The sequence below is a fragment of the Melozone crissalis genome, unplaced genomic scaffold (genome assembly GCF_028551555.1).
Source record: "Melozone crissalis strain CALT ecotype California unplaced genomic scaffold, PUWL_Pcris_2 ptg000008l_1, whole genome shotgun sequence".
Lineage (NCBI taxonomy): Eukaryota > Metazoa > Chordata > Aves > Passeriformes > Passerellidae > Melozone > Melozone crissalis.
In genome coordinates, this window is record NW_026535786.1 from 11,100,194 (window position 1) to 11,121,214 (window position 21,021).

At 39.1% G+C, this 21,021-nt stretch overlaps 1 protein-coding gene across 4 annotated transcripts in view; it reads right to left on the bottom strand.

The window, feature by feature from the left end:
- RIMKLB (ribosomal modification protein rimK like family member B) overlaps window positions 1-21,021 on the bottom strand; it is a 40,454-nt gene that overhangs the window by 9,884 nt on the left and 9,549 nt on the right. The window contains exon 2 of one of the 4 annotated variants that reach the window (XM_054269969.1): window positions 8,198-8,262. The exons of the other annotated variants lie outside the window; for them this stretch is intronic. Coding sequence (XP_054125944.1) covers window positions 8,198-8,213 — 16 coding nt within the window. The 5' untranslated portion in view covers window positions 8,214-8,262. The remainder of the gene's footprint in view (window positions 1-8,197; window positions 8,263-21,021) is intronic. 4 annotated transcript variants of the gene reach the window in all.

Consider the following 21,021-nt stretch of genomic DNA (forward strand, 5'->3'; position numbering starts at 1 on the left):
AGTACAGATTCAGCAAGCAGAGGTTTTTTTTACTTATTAGTCAGATTCCACCTTACACGTGTATTTTTCCATTTAGGTGCATGCCCGATTACATCCACTTTTTGCCAATGTAATTGCATGCACATCCTGATCCACATGCAAGCTGTGCAACAATCATTCTAAAAAGGACTGCATTTTCTACATAGCCCCAAATTGCCACCGTTATCTGTGTTGTGAACCAAAACGACACAGTTTTCCAATTCATAATCTCTCAGTCTATTTTGTTCTTTTGCTTTAAAGTCACGCCACATGCTGAAGTTTTGCACCATGGATTCTGAAAAAGAAAAATAGCAGTTTGAGGAGATGTGTTTGTCTCACCTGGAATTCTTCTGAGTACCTGTGTTAGACCTGACTATCACACTGCTGTAAATTTAGCCAGGTCACCATCCCCCCTGAAGTGACTTTGGAAGTACAATGATGCTATCAACAGAACAGTCTGAGCTTTTGTTTCAGATTCAGTCATATTCTCTGGTCTGGATACTGTTCTCCCCAGAACAAAATTTCTCTCCCCTTACAGAAGGCAGTTTACAAACAGAAAGAAGAGCTACTACATGAAATGTATAATTTGAATCATTACTACTGATATGCACCATAAAAATTAGCTGCAGTCTCCCAGCAACACAGTGCTGCAAACAGAAGCAGCTGTATTACAGTAAAAAGGAGAAGCAGATTCTGCCATTTTGGAACAAGCATGCATTCAGCATTCCATCTGAGACCCATAAGTTAAGAATCAGGTTAATGGTCATTATTGCCAAGTGGGCTGATAAAATAATATTTATTCACTATAATGTGCTGAAAGCTGTAACACAGATACTAATGTGTAGGGGTAATTTTTTTCCAAAGAACTGATTCATGAATGTAAAGAAGAATAAGGCAAAAAAAAAAGACTACAGAGATGTTACATAGTGGTTTAGAGGTAATTTTTTTTTTTTAATCATAGATTGTACTAAGTTGAAAGGGACCCACAAGGCTCATCGTGTCCAACTCCTGTCACTGCACAGAACAGCCCAAATAACCACACCATGTACCCAAGAGCATCGTCCAAATATTTCCTGAACTCTGTCAGGCTTGGTGCCGTGACCACTTTCCTGGGGAGCCTGTTCCAGTGCCCAAACACCCTCTGTGTGAAAAACCTGCTTCTAATGCCCAACCTAAACCTCCCCTGACTCAGCTTCAGGCCACTCCCTCAAGTCCTGTCACTGGTGAGCACAGAGAAGAGATCAGTGCCTGCGGCTCTGCTTCCCCTCATGAGGAAGCTACAGACCACTCAAGGTCTTCCCTCAGCCTCCTCTTCTCCAGGCTGAACAAACCAAGTGACCTTTTTCACGGTGTGGCACACAAAACTGCACACAGCTGAGATGAACCCTCTTTTCTTTGCAGTTATCGGGTCATCCTGATCCCAAAACAGAAAAGCAGGTTACACTCACTGTTGCCTGTGGACAATGAGCTGACCTCACAAACACACAGAAGGCAGACACTCAGATCATACAGAAATACCTTGACAAATAATAAGTTAATCCATTCGTTGACATTTTCAGTGGCTGCCCATGACATTGCAGACACAGCAAAGAGACAGCTATACAGTCCTTCGAAACACCAATAATATAAGCCAGGAAAGGAAAATTCAAGCTTATCCAATACCGTGAACTTTCATATAACTCATCATATAACAACCACTTTACCAGAGCCTGAGGAACAATTTTTAGGTTATCACAAAATATTTGGGTATTCTTTGGTTCTAAGACGTAAAGACTCATGGGTTGGAATATCTCATAGTAAAAACAGATGTAAACCCTGCTCTTCAACGAGACCTATTCTTTCACTCAGTTCCAGCTATCTTTGTTCTTCCTCTGCAAGACAAAATTCTCCAAATTGGAACGTGGCACACCTATAACATTAGACACCAATCATCACAGTATTCAGACAAAGTACAAAAGGAATTTTTGCAATGTGAACTGTAATCACCTGGGAATAAACCTCACCAGCAACACCTCAAAGTCAGAGCCTCAAGTTTCTCTCAAAAACAGCTCAAAGCAGCACATGATAGAACTGAGTGGGTAAATGCATGATTATTCATCAGTTGGCCCAGCCACTCCTCCTGCTTTTCACTCCCAAAGAACAGTATGCAAGCTTAAAATGCAAAGTAGCTGGTCTCTGCTAAAAAGGATTATTTTGACCCAAAAGGTAGAAGCCATCACATAAACCTGTGAAAACCACAGAAAACAGAGCATTAAACTGTACTAAAGACAGAAGAAAGAGGCAGAGATAGCTACTGATGTTACCTGTGAGATCAGAAAATGTGCATCTACATTCTTAGAAAGTTCCTGAGACACTAACCTCCAGCACAGCAGAGCTTATTCATATTGTAAGATACTCAGGATGATAGATGTCTCTCAAAAACCTGATTTATTACAATTTTAGGGTGGACAAACATACTCTGGGAAAAAACACACAATGATGCCATTATGGATGGCTAAAAAGGATTGAGATTTCAAGCAACTGTGTGTGGCTTCTGAGCATTTTAATTCACATCCAAGCAGTATTTTAAATTGCTTACATTTTTGAAACTCATTATATTCCATTTGCAACCTACACAAATCCTTTCCAATCTCTACAAGACTCATTCATCAGCAGATTAGTAACTACTGCAAAGCAATAGCTCATGTCCAGTTTGCATGCTACAAACAACTGTACTTTTAGCTGAAACAATGCAAATGCTTTCACAGAAAGAATGTAGTTTCAGAATGTAAGTCTAAAAACTCAAAGATTGCAAGGACATCAAAAATATATTCAGATGCTTAAAAATATATTCATGATGATTTAGCAAACATCAAGCACTTTTAACAAAAGATTAAACCTTAGTAATATTAAATAAATTTATAAAAGATTAAGCTTTTCACTGTGCCTGGAAACAGCTGATACACTGCCTTGCTACCCATAGAAGCTCATGACCTATCAAATCCATTTCTGATCAAACAGATCAAAAGAGCAGGAATGAGGCACAAAAGGTGCATCTTTCATTTGACTTCCTGTATGTACTTCACAGAATTTGTCTGAGAACTGTGTGGCTATGAGAAGTTCCCAAACATGACAACACAGTTAATGTACATGTAATTCCATGTATAACATGGATAACTATGCAAAAAATCCTCACTCTGTGGCCTCAGCTGTGCCTACCTCTGTCTTTAGCAAAACCCCCAATGAACACCAGCTCTCGGAAATACATAAGTAAAACAAAGCAGGAAAAGTGTTTCAGTATTAAGACAGATCCAGTATGTGGAATACTTTTTCTAACAGACATACAGCATATAAGTGGTTGGTCATCATGCATGCAGCACTACAAAAAATAAAATCTGAATCAAATTTCACTAGCATAAAACGTACATCAGCTCCCAACCCCATTTCCAACAGGAGCTAGCAGGGTCTGGGAACTTCCAGATATATTACCCAGATTTTTCCTCAGAGATCTGTAGGCTACCCTGAAACTCTCTAGCTCTCAGAACTTTGTTATACAAATTTATTCATCCACCCATCCATGGAGCTGCTAACGTTTCCCAAATGAACAGTCACTCAGCAAGCAGGCTATAATGAATTCAACTCAGTCAGCTGGGAGAAACAGGCAAGCCTTCTACCACACAAACCTTTCCTCGTATTTTGATGATATTACGTCCTGCTACTTGCTCTTCACAATTCATCAGTTGTTCTCACAGACATCACTGAATTTTTCTACAAGCCTGGACTCACTCCTGCTCTCAAATCAGTGCATTCCTATTTTATTTGTCCTCCCAATATCTGTCACCCACAAGACACTGCATAATATTTGCATTAAATCATTATAAAGTGTTTAATAATTACTTACAGTTTACTTGCAGGGAATTAAATGTGTTTCACCCTAATTGCGATGTTAAAGCAAGCTTAAAGCTCAGAAGGGAGATATCCCAAACCTAAATACCAGATTACTGCAATAACAAGTTATACATTCCCTCACAACTAAATCTCTAAAATCTTCAAAACTCAGCATACTTCAAATATACATTCTGCCAAGACTGTGTCAGAATTAAGGAATAATTAACAGAAGCAGAATTAATATCCATTAAATACCACTCTATATCTCAAAAGCTTGCTGCTATATTAATTTAACTTTATGTATCTATCTTATAACCCAACTATAAACAACATAAAATGTCCAGAAATTGGGTGATAAACTTTTTTTTTCCAACTTCTTTTTTCAAACCTTCTTTGAAAAACACAATTTCACTGAAATATATAAGTATTTTGGAGCAATTGGCAATTCCTGGGGGTTTTGCCAAAGACAGAGGCAGTCACTGAAGTTAAATTCCTCTTCTGAGAAGTGGCTGCTTGTGGCAGTTGTATGCTAGATAAAGTATCACACTTCAAATGCAATTTTATTTGAACCAGAACTTAACCTCTGAAAGGCAGCTAAGCACTGAAATTTTAGAGAACCACAAATTTATTAACACCAAACTGAACTTCCCCCTTTGAAGTTGCACAGGAATTTTTCCTCTATCACTTATCACCTAACAGCCACAGTTTATTAGTCTGATCATTAAGTTGTCACAATTCCTCCAAAATGTCACTGCCATGTAAAACCCTCTTTGGTATCTAGTATTACCAAGCTATTTTTTATCCTAGTGTCCACAGAAACAGATTTCTCCAACAGTTCTCTGCTGGGTATTTTAAGCCCAAATTCTCTCCTTTCCTATCCTGCTCACTAGTTTTTTCAAACCAAATTAACATTCAACCCTATGTATTTAATATGACCTCACCCTACTTCTCCACAAAAACTTTGCCAGAAAGGCTTTCCCACCAGGATACACTTCCACAGCTCAGCAGTACCAAGGAAGTCACACAGAGCAGAGACAAAACTGATCAGTACTAGAACAGTACTATACTTTTTTTTCAGTATTCTGAAAAAAATGTATTCTGGAAATCAGGAGCTGTAGATTTAGCAAGCCCTTATGATGAAACCTTTACCTAAACCCACTGCTCAGCACAGATTGCACTTCAAAAGCAGACATCTGTTTAATAGCCAGACATGATATTTTAGTTTCTACATGGTGAGCCTCTTGTATCTCATTAGGACTTTTGTACAATAGTTCCACAAGGTGATCTCAGAACATTCCTGAGTCAAATAAGCATTATTGACAGAGTTTTAGAAGTCTAAGGCATCTTCAACTGAAAGAACACCCACTTGTGGCAGGTATCTGTCCTGTATCATCTATCCAGAGCCTACCAATACTGAGAGCCTTAGAAATAACAAGTTCTGGAATCTCTTCCCCAACTCAAATGCAGAAAGTCAAACACTAAACAATCCCATCCTAATTCAGTGTTACCGAACAAGAACAGAATCATAAAATCATTAAGGCTGTAAAAAATCTCTAAAATCAAGTCCAGCAATTAACACAGAATTGCTAAATATACATAAATTACTGTAAACTAACTCCACTCTTAACACTCAGTCAGTCTTTCCCATTCCCTGCTATTCAGAATGAGCAGAAACAGCAAACATGTGCTGTTTCTGCTCATTCTGAATAGCAGGTGAAGAAAAAAAGTTAAGGATACACCTGAAATAAAAAGGCTGATTGAAAAGGTCTTTCCAAAAGCAGAAATCCCAAGGAAGATTTCAAGCCACCCATAACAGGTTCTCCTCCCATCTGAGATTAATCAGATTTTTTCTCCTGTAATATCAAAACCTACTAAATACCTTTAAAATGCCTACCACAATGCACCTCATCTCTGTCTGCTACCAAACAATACCTTCTGACACCAGGAGATGCCGTTTATTTACTTAAGCAAAGTGCTGAAGCAAAGTGGAGAAGCATGCAATGCGAGATTCAATTTGTAATGAAGACACAGATCCTTCATATCTGTCTCCCATAACAGAAAAGATACTTATAAAACAATGTCTACACTGTCAAAAACTTTTAATAAATTCTATCCAACTCCCTCTCCTTTCCAATTTTTCCTAAATATATTTAGCTGAGCCTGAATTCTGGGGACTGGACAGATCCCCTCAGTTTATTGTTTTGACCTGTCACTGTAGTCTAAAGCCCTCCTCATCAAAACTGCATTCAATTTATGAATTGGAAGCACTTGTTTTGGAAACAAATGTATCCTTCTTAAAAGAAGGAATTTCGCTCTGGTATTTTGGGTAAAATTGCATTGAAACTGACTCTAAAGCTTGCAGAGATAACATCAATTCCTGTCAATTAGGAGAGTCTGTTGTTTTGTGGGGTTTTTATAATGTGTCAGAGAAAACCTGGTACTTGGACATACAGTATACAACAGTTGAAGTGTCATTGTGAGTACAGTATTTTCCTCCACAAACACCTTCAGTCCCCTAAAAAGTTGTTCTAAAAAAGCTATAACCCAAAATTTCTTAGTTTTGACAGACATTAACATAGAACCATACACAAATCAAAGGTATATGAATGAAGAATCAAGAAATCCATTTTTCCTACACCTCTGTAAGCAAACTCACTGAGCTTGCCTCCTCTTTCTGACTTTACAGGGTTAAAACTACATTGCAATAGCTGTACACATGCTCCATGCCCATACTGTAATGACAACACAGATGTAACACTGCAGTATTATTTTGCACCTGATCTGGATGCAGAAGCTTCCAGCTAGTCACAAAAACATGTTAATAATTAAGATACTTACTTAGTATGCTCCCTAATTAATACATTCCATACAATCTATAACGTTCTTCTTGAAAGAAAACGTTCCTCATTATTACACAGTCCTTCCAACCAGTCCAGTCAAATACAAAAATCATGTTGTGGTAGTACCTTACTCACAGACACCATGCTAAAGCAAGTAGATGGGACAGCCCTCCCACTGTCAGCTTGTTTTGACTTTTGAAGGCAACACATTTAAGAGATCAGCCAATTTACCACTAATCTCTAGATTGTAAGGGTAATTCTGTGTTTACCAATCCCTACAAGCTGGTAAGTATCTTTATAAACATTTCGTCTACACTACAAGATCTGAAGCTCTCTTGTCTGAAATAATCACCCGCCCAATTAACAAAGAAATAAAAACCACTAAGGATCTACAGCTCTCATCACAAGTCAATGGCAGAGAAGAGAAACAAAAGCTTTACCACTTCAGGTATGCTAAGTCTCCTTAGCTCATTTAGCTCTTCCACAGATTACTCAAAGAATTGCCTTTAAATATCTGCAGATTACATTTTTCTTCAAGTTCTTCCATTTTACAGCAACACAATCATGGAATTTCACTACCAAATGCCACTCTTGATCTGTTCTTAGTTACTGAATTGCAATTTACATTCATTCCTAGACTCTGCCTCTAACGACTTAAAAAGATTAAAAACTCTGAAAGGAAAAGGTCTGACAGCATGCTGTGAACCTTGGAAGACCTAAGCAAGAAAGGGGAAGAAATGAGCACCTCTTTAGAAATTCCCGTGCTGAAGAAAGCACTCACATAAGGTTGTGGTTCTAAGACAATTTTGACTTAAATACTGTTGCTGCCAACAGTTTTACTCTCCAGCTCCATGCAATCCTAGAGTGGCATATAGTACCACCCACTCCCTATCACTCATACACAGACCCACTGGTGAGCTTGTAAGCTTCCCACACCAGCAGGAAATTCTTCTGTTCTTCTGTGGAATTCAATTTCTTGCAGGTGTTTCAAGCTGAACAAGCTCACTGCAGGATCTGATGAATCCAGGTGTCAACTGCAACAGAGAAACCTGGATCACAGCAAGGACAGCAAAGATCTCAACAGTTTAAATTGTCAAGATAGTGCTGTTTTGAGACTAGAATTATCTATAGTGAGGTGGGTATTCTTTCTGCATTTACAACTCGATTGCCACTATGCTAGCCCAGCCTCCAGCTTTGTAAAACCAAACCAATCAGACTGATTTCTGTTTCTCCAACTCCTGTCCTATGCAGGTAATACATTCTCCAGCGGCTTCCACGCTCTCAGGTTAAGAAAAATTTGCAGCAAAACTGCTACAAAAACCCAGTGGCCAGAGTTGTTTGAGCAGGACTAACAATTACAAGCAACAAGACATGCAGTTTACATGTACAGAATCCTTTCTGCCTGCAACCACTGAACTTTATTCAACTCAAAGCATCCACAAAGGGCATGCACTTTCAGAATCCTGCCTCACCTTTAGTCCCAAGCATGTAAGGAGGAGTGCACAAAGAACCATTTCAGTCTTAGGCCAGAATGATCCTGGGAAGATTGACAGAAAAAGAAAAGGAAGCAGGATATGAACATGCACATTTCAAAAATTGCCAGTCAATACCAAGTTATTTCTACCTGCACTTACCATGACTTCAACCCATAATCTCTCCTCAATTGGCAGCTGGATAGTTTGCATGCCTGAGGTACTGTGGTGAATGGATAAAGATTCCTTTAGAAGGACAGGCTGTGAATATGAGAAGGGTTTGTGCCTCACACAAAGGAGCAGATCACACACATGCAGCTCTGCTTTGGAGTGCACAGAGCTAGACAAGAGCCCAGCAACTGATACAGCACGCTAACACATTGTGACCATATATTTGGACCACCCACTCCATGAGGGTGGTCTAACTTTGTGACACACTGAGAGGCTGTGGCAGCTTCATCCTTGGAGATATTCAAAACCTGACTTCATATACCCCAAGCAACCTGATCTAACTTCAGAGCTGCCTCTAGCTTTCGTGTTGGCCTCTGTAACTAGAAGGTTGGTCCAGATGTCTTTTAAAAGTCCCTTTCAAACTCAATTATCCCCCTGACTCTCTGGGGCCTTCTCCTGCAGTATGCCTGGGCTCTTAAGTTACTTATTGTTATGCCCAGCTGTAACAGTAGGATGCTTGCTCCACAATGCCCTATTTCATATCTCAAACTAGATATGTGGGTTCACTGGGCAGCATCCTTTCTTTTGCATTATCAAGATCATCTGACAAGTTCTTTTAGTCATTAAAAATTAAAGATCAAGTTCTTCATGCTAGAAGTGGAAAGTGCTTTTATAGGTTTGACAGTTGTAGAGGAGAGACAGGACCAAAGGCCTGATTCTCTGACCACAAGGAAATTTGGAAAGACATCAAAGAAGAAATTTAATATATGGTAAAGGCAAATCCTGTCTGGAAAGCAAAGTAACAAAGTGGGGAAAGAAGTTGTAAGCTTTCTTTTTTAAGCTCTAAAGAAACAACTGAAAATGGGCCTCACACATCATCATTTCATTTTCCTGGTGGATGTAGTCATCCAACAAGACAGGCCTTCACAGAAAGATGCAGGTGCAGAAAGCTGTCAGGGAAACAAAGGGTAGTACCCTTTAGGACCTGAGTTGAGTTTGAGTCTAGTTTTGTGGAAAAAAAGCTACTTCGAACCTTAAAAGGATTTTTAAGATACACTTACCAAAACTTTGTCTCACTGGGAATAAGAAGCAACAGACTGCACGCCAGACAAAGGAGAGTTAAACTTTTACTCCGAGTCTACAGGATATTCCTGAATGCTGTCTGAGTCAGGGGAACAAGGACACATAGTAACACTAGCAGGAGAACTTGGTATGGCCTCTCCTGTTATTAACAACAACATTCATTGAAGAAAAAGGCATGACATAGGAAAGAAAGCTGCCCCACAACACGGAGAGGCAAGATTTGCATGGCTCTGCTTTCTAGAACAGTGTGGTTGGTGCAAGGAATCTGAAGCTCACAAAAAATAATTTCATTATCATAACAACCAGCTGCCTCTGTCACTGCAGGCTCAGCCAGGCTCACTAGTGGTCCCTTCCTACATATTAAGAAAAATCTCAACTCAAAGCAGGGCATCCTGCCTGACCACAGAACTAAGAATGTAGTTCACCCTGTGAGTCTGTTCCTCATCCAGGAACAGAAGGCCCAACACTTAATGTTGATGTCCAAAAGTAATATATTACTTTTTTTATATCTATGAAGATATCCTGAACCATGAAAAAAGCCTGCAAGGCACCTCATAAAATATGAAATATAAACACTGAAAGCAGTGCTGTCAAGAGAATGCAAACTGAATTCCAAGAGTGGAATAAGCCAATTTCCAGAGTAGTCGAGTACAATAACAATGGGGACATGCCAATTTACATATTCATGAAACAAGCAGAAGGGAGAACAAAGTATAAGAGCAACTCTCCCAGGTATTCAGGTAAAATTCCTTGGTCTCACTGACAGAATACACATTATCTTCAAGGTAAATTTATCCATGGACTACTATTCAAAAACATGAGTATTAGGTCACCCAAGTAATTAGTTATCATTCCAGCACTCCTGGTTTCCCCTACATCTACATTTTTCAAAACTTGGATAGTAAATAGTGTTGATGCATCCAGCACAGTCCCTATGTGCACATACTTTATTTACTAAGAATGTAGGTATTCAATATTACATTCAAAAGCTACATTAAGAGAAAACTATTGCAGCCACAAAGGTTAGAAAAAGCCATAACTAAGGATGTCTGTAGCACTGATCTACTACCCCACACACATACTGTCTTCAATTACACAAACAAACATTATTTTTCCCCACAGCAGGTACCTAATGTGCATAGAAGGTACAGCACTCATTTAACAAGTAGTGACTGAGGACTGTATTTTCTTTTACATTGTTTAGTGTATAATCCATGGATTGGTATACTGAAATCCTTGCATAAAACACATCACTGTTAGTTTCTTCTTGAGTTTTATGAATTGTGCTTATCACAGTAATATCTAAGTCCTTCACAGTCATAATTAATTTTGATAACACCACAAGAAATCAGTGAATATTCTACTGACCCCCATATGGGGGAGGGAAACCCAGAGATAAGTGTTGACAAAGGAATTCTAGATGCCACATTTGAGGCATCATGATTTCTCAGTTGCTCATGCCGTTCTTATTGACTTCATTTGTGGATCTAAGTATTCAGCTCTTTCATCAAGCTGATCCTATCATCCAAAGTCTGGGCACTCAGAAAATGCAAAAACATGCAATTAAAGGCAATTTCTGAGCAGTTCAATTTAAATCACCAGACTAACATTTTTTCTTCCAGCAATGTTCTGCTTCAATTGTCACAAATTTTTGTAATCACAAAAAAGGCATCCTACAAATTGTCCTCTCCACCATACTGCAAGTAATATTTCCAGAGCAGAACACCATGTACTTTAAGGAGGCTGACAAAAAAGTAGCAAGCAATTAAGTAATTTAAAATGTAGTAGCTGAAAACAAATACACAACAAAGAAGACAAAATTCCAAATACGATTTTGCCAGTTTGTAAGTTTAGGTCATTTGCTGCTGCTACTCATAAGAGAATTTTATCTTCATAGTTGCAGATAATCAAAAGCAAACTTCATCCCTTGACACCTAAGTAACACCTGACATGGTGGAATAGCATGTGAGGGTGACACCAGCTTGCTTTGCCCCAAATTCTCACTTCCCATTCATCCTCCCCATAGAATTGATCCCCTTAGACATTCCAGTTAGTTTCCAAACCATGGATTTCTCCTACTGTCACGTAGTTTCTCTGACTGCAATTTTGAACACCACTGTAACCACTCACTTGCCTGCTTTGCCTTCAAACTTGTTTCCCATTTGAGTCTCCTAGTTCATTTTGCAAGTTTCATCACAAAACCTGTGTTCCCACCAGTTCCAGTCTCCAATTTCCTTCATGAGGGAAGCAACTCCTTATCTAGCAAGAGTTTCTCCACAATCACTTCCTGTTACTGTTTCTTGTTCCAGCATGTTTGCCAAGCACACTGCCTTCACACCACATCTTTCTTCACTGGCACCTCAGTCCCCAGCCCCAAACCAACTTCAATCATCTTGCCCCCATTATATTTGGATGGGCCATTCAGGTCTTTGTGTCAGAGAGAAGAGGTATAACCAATATGAAAGAAGATCCCTACTTTAAATTGTGTGCTCAGACCAAACTGTATCCTCCATCTCACTGCAGACAGAAGGCCACAACACCAGAGAATCTTTCTTTTCCATAATACACAGCTATGTTTCAAATGGTTTAGCTGTAAAGTTTAAACAAGTCTCTAAGACACTTAACAGATTATTTTTTGAAATGGTAACAATTTGGGACAAATTTATGTCTACTTTCACTAGCAAAAGCCACTTCAGCCAAACTGAGTTCCTGTTCCAAGCCTTTCCATCCAAAAAGATCCTTACAGATTTGGGGTAAAACATTCTTTTTTCCTTGAAGAGTCCTCCTTCCACTGCATGACTTGGCAAAAAAAAAATCACAAGACAGCCTCAAAGAGCCATTTAAGAGTCAGATATATTATTAATAAGGAAGGACAAATTCTAAGCAATAAAAATCTGATGCAAAGGTTTAGCCCACTCTTATATTAAGATAGGTGATGTGAGACCTATCTGCAATGTCAAAAAAATCCTCATTCAATGTTTTATCAGACATAAATGCATCACTTAAAACATAATCAGTACTAAAACTCAAAATTTCCTTGCCCAAACTAGGTGAAGTAGCAGTTTTGTACCAGTGTCACCTGTCTGGCCAACAGATGTTTTTATTTTGTTTCATATATAAGACAGAAAGCAAAACAATATGCTCTTCTTACTGGAAAGCAAGGAAGAAGGCATTATAAATTAGGACCTGTCATCCTTTTACCATCTTGAGTGTCTCAAATTATACTTTTAAATAAATCCTGACTTCACCAGGAAGTAAGCATAATGTCAGGACATCAGCAATTTCAGCAGCTAGGTCAACCATTGAGATGTCAAAGCAAATAACTTTTATTGGGGGTGGGGAAACCAAAATAATCTATTCATTAATTCAAGACCTTCACAGTACTATCTGGAGCATGACAAGAACCTTGGAAGAAGCAGCTTGACTTTTCACACTAGATTCACAAAGGGATTCTGGCACTTTTCACAGTAAGCCAAATTGGTGGTGAAGATACCCTTTTACCTCATCACTCAAGGACAGCTACTTGGATATGGGACCCAAATACTGACACAGCCATCAGACCACAGAGCCCTCCTAGGCTGATCTCTCTCTGTATCATATCACTCTGTGTTACATAAAGCATACAGCTAGCACGTCAAAGATGAAAATATTCTATCTCTAAGGTCAGGGCATGAACCTGGGAAGAAATGTACTTGCACTTACTACTTCAATCAAAGACAGAGGCTAAACAAGTCTAACATTGAGGCAAATGCCCCAAACTCCAGATTCTATGTACTCACAGCTCTTTTCTCCACACGATGGATCAGTGAACTCCTGGGAAGGCTCAGCAGAGATGAGCAAACATGATGTGCCTGTGAAGCTCTAGGAAAATATGGGAAGCGACTGACCACAGCTGTGGCTAAGCAAGTTGACCTTATCATATGATGACTAGAGGGGTGGAGCACCCCTTCCATAAGGAAAGGCTGAGAGAATTGGGAATGTTCAGCCTGGAGAAGACTTTCAGGTGACCAAACTCCAGCCTTTCAGTACCTGAAAGTTGACGGCAAGAAAGATGGTGAGTATTTACAAGGGCACGTAGTGACAGGATAAGGGCGAATGGCTTTAAACTGAAAAAGAGGTTTGCTTTCAATATTAGGGGCAATTCTTGATTACGAGGTGATGAAGCACTGGCACAGGCTGCCTAGAGAATTTGTGGCTGCCTCATCCCTGGAAGTGTTTAAGGGCAGGTTGGACAGGGCTTTGAGAAGCCTGGTCTAGCAGAAGGTGTCCCTGCCCATAGCAGGGAGGGTGAAATGAGATGATCTTTAAGGTCCCTTCCAACTCAAACCATTCTGTGACAAAAGAGACCAGAAGGTGGCTTTTAGGATAAAGGTTTGTAACACTTAGGAGACTGTCTGACTCTCAGTTGAGTGAATCAATTGCATGTGTAAATGTTTGTCCAGGAGAGCAGCAAGAGCCTGAATGTCTCCCCAAGGTAACTAAACCAGCATGGGGGAGTGTATCCAGGGCTCAGCCCAACCTAGAGGATAAAAACAGAATGATTAGCCAAAAGAGTTTTGAAGAGAGCAATGGGCTCAAGTTGACTTAAACCCCTGTAAATCCCAGGGACGGGGAATGCCCAGTGTTTTGATAGAGAGCATATCAAAAGGACCTGTAATGAGAATCACCTTTGCATTGTGCTCCAACAGCTCTGTCTACCCTCTATTTCTAAATTGCTTGTCAAACAATTCATAGCTGTATATTTTGAACTAAGGAGAACACTTACACAGCTTTTTACAAAAGACTTCTTCTTCTGTCCTTGAAAAAACTTCAATTAAAAGGAAATCATCCCCCTCAAAGTTCCCCAGCATCGTATCAACACAACAAGACAACTGACATGACACCTAGAGGATACTTTCAAATCAAGTTCTTAGAACTCGAGGGAAATATTTATTGATCTTCTGACTGCTGTGTTTCCCTACCAGATCTAATTATTCTTTAGACAGAAACTGCCAAGAAACAGGATTTGATAGCATGGATTTCGAGCATATAATTTCATGGGTGTTACATTACAACTATTATAATAAACAAAATCTTTGACCCTAATAACTGTATCAGTGGAGTCCAACCCCCTTCTCACCGAAAAATCAAGAGCACTGGCATACCTAGTCTTTTTTACTTCACATCTTAACAAAAAGGATCAAATCACTAGTGTGTCTCTTCCAATATCTGTTCTCCCATGCTTTACTCACAGACGTGTCGAGATGGGTAACAAACACAGTAAGAGCCCCCAGCTCAATTCCTGCCCTATGTTGAAGTACAGAGCAAGTAAACTTTTCTGTGTAATAAGAAAGGTTTCCTACAAGTTAACACAATTAATTAGTGCAATTCAAGCAGGGTTCCTCTCATAACATAAGCAGGATATCTTTGCTGTCAGGTATTCTGCTCAAGTTGTCAGAGCTCTAACACATTCTGCTTCAACTTGCTTTACTTTTAACAAATAAAAAGGCATTTTATCACACTTTTAATCCTAAAATGAACTAGATTTTTAGAGAGATGGAAATCATATAAGCTCTACCATTCAAAGAATAATCATTATAAGGACACCATTACAGATTTTTATGACATTGTAAATGTTAATAATTTATACTAAAAGGAAATAAAAAATAATTGATCATTTCAGTAGTGACATTCTTTTTGTTGTTGTTCTGCTCTTCATTCCCCTCCTTCCATGCAGTAAAGGGCAGATGCAAAAGGAAACTGTAATTCCTAAAACTGGTATTTCACCAAAATTCACACATAAGAGTTTATAAAAATATGAAAATAAAGTGACTTGTCCATGGACACTGGTACTCCTAGAAGCCCCTATCAATCCAAACACAGGCCTCACACTGGAAGACCATCTCAATACTGGCCAAGGTTCAGCAGTACCAGTCTGTCTCACATTCACAATCACTGAGAATCAACTACCCATCATTCACAAATGGACAATTACCAGACTTGAGAAAAGGTGGACAAAGTCAATTGCTTAAAGAACAAGTGATAAGGGTACTTCTCTGATCACAAATCTGGGAGAGCAAGCACAGCCGTCAGTTCCATAAAAAAAGTTTTTCACATCAATACTTGGGCTATCTTCTAATCTCTCCCACTCCAACACACAGTTTGCCCTTCTGATTTACGTGCTGAAGAACTGTTTGTGCAGCCACGCTGTTCCCTGATTCGGAGAGCTGATGAAGTCTAAAAAAAACACCTGCCACCAAGAACACACTGGTTTAAAACCACATCAGTATGCAGACCCAGTTCACAATACAACTGCTCAGACAAATGTGCCAGCAAAACTTGCTTAGGTGACCCAGCACTGGAACAGGGATTGTTGGAAAAGTGACACAGAAACCCCCAACCAGTTAGACTGCCTTGTGAAACGCTAGGCTAATTTTCATTTCTCATCTAGGATGTATGGAAACACTTCTTTCATCTTGCTTTTGTCCCTTTTTACATTGTTTATCATCCAGATGGTCACTCCTGAGAATTCTTACAACAATTAAAAATCTGGCAATGCTTTCTGGCATTTTCAGATATGATGACATGCACGTATGTTCAAGATGATGTGCCCTACAAGTCTCATTTTCCTGGCTGGCTGTTCTAGAACACATGCAAATGAAAAACTTCAGACCTTAACACAGCCCTTTGAAATTAACATAATAAAATACCTCCCTGCAGAAACATTCCTACCCCTCTACCTTGCCAAGGTGGCTTTGGACTGAGCCTGTATCTACAACTGGTGACATACTGAAGAAACAGAACAATTTTGAGAAGATCAAATTCACTGTTAGCCTTTGTTATTTTAGCATCAGTTTAAGATGACAATCATTCATATAAGAATAGAAATCCCTGACAGGAAGGAAGAAAACTGCAAGAACACCCAGGATGGTTACAGAGTACAAATCCTTTCTTTCTATATGCATTGTAAGAAAGTTGTCTTTGGTGTCAGAGTTCTGAAAAAAACCAAACCAATTCTTCTTAACATACATGGCAGCTGTTGAAAGGCACTGTTATTAAAACATGATAATAAAGCAAGTGTTACTTTTTTTCTAGTAGAGATGTGTTTGTCTTGGGTATGTAATACTGGGGTGTCACATACTAGGTTACACCCACCTCTAAACACAGCTACCATTCCAAAATCTCCTCTATATAGTCCATAGCTGCCTAACAGTAATCCTTACTGTTTTAGCATCAATCAGACTGGAAGTGATCAATTTCCACAGTGAAAGAACATCAAAAATGAAGTTTCAAGTGATTCTAAGCCCAGCACTTTCCACAGCACAAAATCCATCTCATGTCTAACCAACTTGCAGTCCTTTGCACACAATGCCGTTCCTTCTCCTGCTCTCACTTGAGTCACAAACCAATTTCCCAACTCTGCAGAGGAAGTAATGGCTGCTCTGGCTGCAGTTAATAGCAGGAAACAGGCCAACTCTGCAGTGCTCAAAAAGGCACCTTGCCAAGGCTGCCTGCTCCTGTTCCATCATTCCCAAAGCCACTGCTGCATGCTGCAGGAAAAGCTCTTACATTAAGGTGCACTGCTGGACTAACAAGTGCCAGGGGACTACTGAAAGAGCCAGAGGAAGAGGACATGACTATGTTCCCTCTTGTATGATAGAAGACAGTCTTTAGGTGACTGTCTTACAAAAATATTAAGAGTTTTGATATTCTGATGTGGAAACCATTTCATATACGTAAAAGCCCTCTCTTGCCATGGATCTAGCTGATTCAAAGCGCTTTTTTGTTTTTTCTTACCATTACATGGAAACACAAGAATTTGTTATCCATCCTTACCTTTTTCTCCCCAGCTTTCTATACTTTACAGAAATCTTTCAACTAAGCCAATTCCTCCATGTTTATTTCAAATTACATCTAATCCAGTGTGTGAAAAAAATCAGAGATCACAACTACTCATTACTAGTTCAAACTAAATAAGAAATGAAGGATAGATCACACGAAACAAAAGCACATCTTGCAAGATGAAAGACTTAAACAAGACACTGCCTTCTATTGCAAAGTTCAGGCCCACACTGGAAACCCTAAATCACATGCCTAAACCAGCACACCAACCTTTACCAAATTAAAAGAATCTATGTTCTAATACTTCCTCTGCAGAAAAAATGAAGGTAAGAGATCTGTTTCCATATGCTACCCATCTGACTGAAGAAAAGTCAGCTGACAGTGCACAATGTATTACTGTTTTAGAATACACGACTCTTACGCCCTTTTTATTCCTCACCTAAGCTGACCATCTGGTTTCACATTCCCAAAGGAAAAGCCAAGTAAGTCTTAGGAAAAGTTAATACTTTGTTTTGTACTTAAGTCACTCCAGCATCTTCAACAGTTCAAAGTTCATCAAAGCTACTTTCCTTAAAACTATTTTCCTTCACAGGACAGTATCAGAAAATATGGAGATTCCAAAAATCTACAATAAAGATATTGGTAAATTGCTGACGCAGTGAATTCCAACTTCTGCTGTTCTGGTAGCAAAACAATTTAATGAAAACATTACTATATATCATTTTAATGAGGGAAGGATCCAAATATCCCTAACATTTTCTTCACAGAAGAATAGTTCTTTAACCATGCTGTCCTACAGGTAAGGTCTGGAGTCCATGGGGAAAGGTACTACTCAATCCTAGACACAGGGAAAAAGAAAGAATATTCAGAACGAAGAGAGGACCCATGGGTATGTTTTGTCTCTTGTCCACAAAGTCCCCTTATAGGGTGGGATTTTCCTACCAGCTTCCCTCACCTCCACCTCATCTCACACTACACACCCCTGCTCACAAGCTGTGATTTGTTTAGCTGCAAACTCCTCAAGCCTGTTACATCACTGCATTAGCAAGCTTAGACATATAGTTTAAAAGTACACATTTTGACAGGACTCACTGCTAAGACTTCAAATAAATGTCTAAAAAATGTCCTGCAGAGTTTTGTTGCATTGCTTGCTATTTGTATTCCAAATAAATATAGGAATTGCCAAACTAGATTAGAAAACTAGACATTTCAGTTTGTAATCCTTACATCTGGTAAATACCAAATGCCATGCACAAACAAAATAATCCTAAAGCTGACACAATCAGACATCTCAACCACAAGAAAATTCCTGTTTTGAAGTATTTCTGGAACTATACCTAAATCAACATAAATACAAGCCATTCCTTGAAAGAACAACCCCATTCTTCCTTGCCTGTGTACCAGAACTAGGAACTGTGTGACCACAAAATGGGTTAGTGCAACAATCTAATCCAACAGAAAACTGTTAATTATTTGGTGGAGGTAATCTTCCATTGGATTGGCCAACTCAACTCACACAAATGCAAGATCTTGCAAAGTAGCAGACAGAGAAGAAGCTTTTTCTTTAATTATCTGAGGTACAACATGAAAGCAAGTCAAGAGAGACATGAAGTCCTTTACAAGGCAAGCAGCAACAGCAATGCTGGAAAAGGACAAGAGGAACACAGATGCTCCACTTTAGATTGTCCTAGACTGGTTTAGTTTCAAGAATTTAGCTCTTAGGAAACTTGGGCTACAGCTACACAGCACAAGTTTAAATCAAACCAGCCCAGTATCACCCTCCACTTTTTTCCACACATGCATTCTTGTCCACTCCTGTGCAACAATGTTGTGCATGTCTGATTCAGTAACCATCTCAGCACACTCAACCCACCAGAGAAGCAGAAATTTATACAGCTCTACTCCTCCACTTATTTTTTCTCAGCTTTTTCCTTGGAAATCTACAGAGTACTACGGCCACTGTGGAAAAGATAAAGGAGTGCATGGCTTGGGTAAGCAGACTCCTATTCAAGTAAGGCATAAACCACTGTTAATTTCAAAAAACACTTGTTGAACTTATTTCCAAAAGCATTTAAGCATAAATCAGTTTAAGAATCTCCTTTTAGACTAAAAAAGAAAAACGAATTCTACATCTTTTAACTTGGATTTACAATCACTTCTGGACTCATGCAGTGTTGAGGTATCTAATGTGGATCTTGAGCTGCATACAGGTTCACCATGTGGCTGCTGATACGGGGCTTGTATGGGGTGCTTGGGATTTTGGGTCATCCTGAGTTTCAGCTGTGAAAGAAAAGGAACTAGCAAGGATTGCTGGGCCTACGCTGTTGGTTTGCTTTGGGAATCCAGCCACACTTCCCATCCTGCCCTGCAGTAGAGCAGAGACCTGCGCCAAGGAGTGGCTGCTGCTGAATCCACTGAGCGAAACAACGCCCCTCCTCCCCCTTTCTCTTTGGCTATAGCAAATAGTATCACGTCTGACAGACACAAGTTTTGTAAATCTCTGCATCACAAAAGCTTCTGACTTTGGCCTGAGCATCAGTGATATCTGCATCAGTGTGCTCTACTGTTAAGGTACAAGCCATGTGGTTTGTGGAAGGGACAATTTTCACACGTATATATCCCATGGTTCTGCTCAATTTTCCTAATTCTAGAAGTGTCTTTTCCACTCTACCCCTGTGAAGTAAATAATTCAAGCCTTTAAATATCTTATACTAAACTTTTGGTCTCTCAAGTCTCCAGCCATGTTCCTGACAGTCAGCAAGTCCACAAGAAGGATTACCGACTCTATCATCTAAAGAAATACCAAATTTTTGAGGTTTTAAATAGCACCCTGTAGTATCCAACTTGACTGTGTAAATTTAACATTCTTCTAACAATTTACTTAAGAAATTTTCTTGGTTTTAAAGGATAAAAAAAGCTCCAAAGTGTGAATATATGGAAAAAAACCCAACTATTATTTCCTCCAATATCACGCATTACCTTCAGAGTTTGAGCCTTGAATTGCCAAGCTTTCAAGACAAATAATAACAGAAAAGGAAGCAAAAGCACATGATTATCCACTGAAGGTACATTCTCTTCATCAACTCCTCTATCTCATAGAAAATTTTACTCAACCTGGATCCCTCACACAACAGTAGATAACAAAAAGGGTACAGAATGCACTACCTCCTGGATTTTGTTACAGGACACCTTTTTCTAGGCCAACTGAGGTTTTTAAAAAGGAAAATTAAACACAAAGCTTTTGCTTGTGTCCTCTAGCAGAAATCTTTACCAAAGCAAAAGATCTAGAAAAAACACAACTGGAAAATTAAGAGAGAAGATTTTTCATTGCTCTCCAAGAGAAAGAATTGTTTGATACAAGACAATTCTCACCCCTCAAAAAAAAAAAACCACAACACAATTAGACAGACCAGACTACTTATTAAAAAAATTCTATCCACAATTTTTCAGCATTTTTATCTCACTCTTTTTCAAATGGTCAGTTATTTACACCATATTGAATGAACACTCTGTATGAGAATAACTTCCCTTTTCTTGTATTTTGTTCTAGCAATTTTCTTAATTTTTCTTGTTCTCGGACTACACATTCTTCAGTATTAGTTTTCCAACATTCATTTCTTTTATTGTTTTCCTTGCAATAGACACAGTGCTAGGAGACATTAGACAGAAGAGAGCAGAAAGGTCCACAATTCACACTTGCCCTATTTAGTTCCCCAAAAATAGACAGAAGACAGAAAAGAAGAAATCAC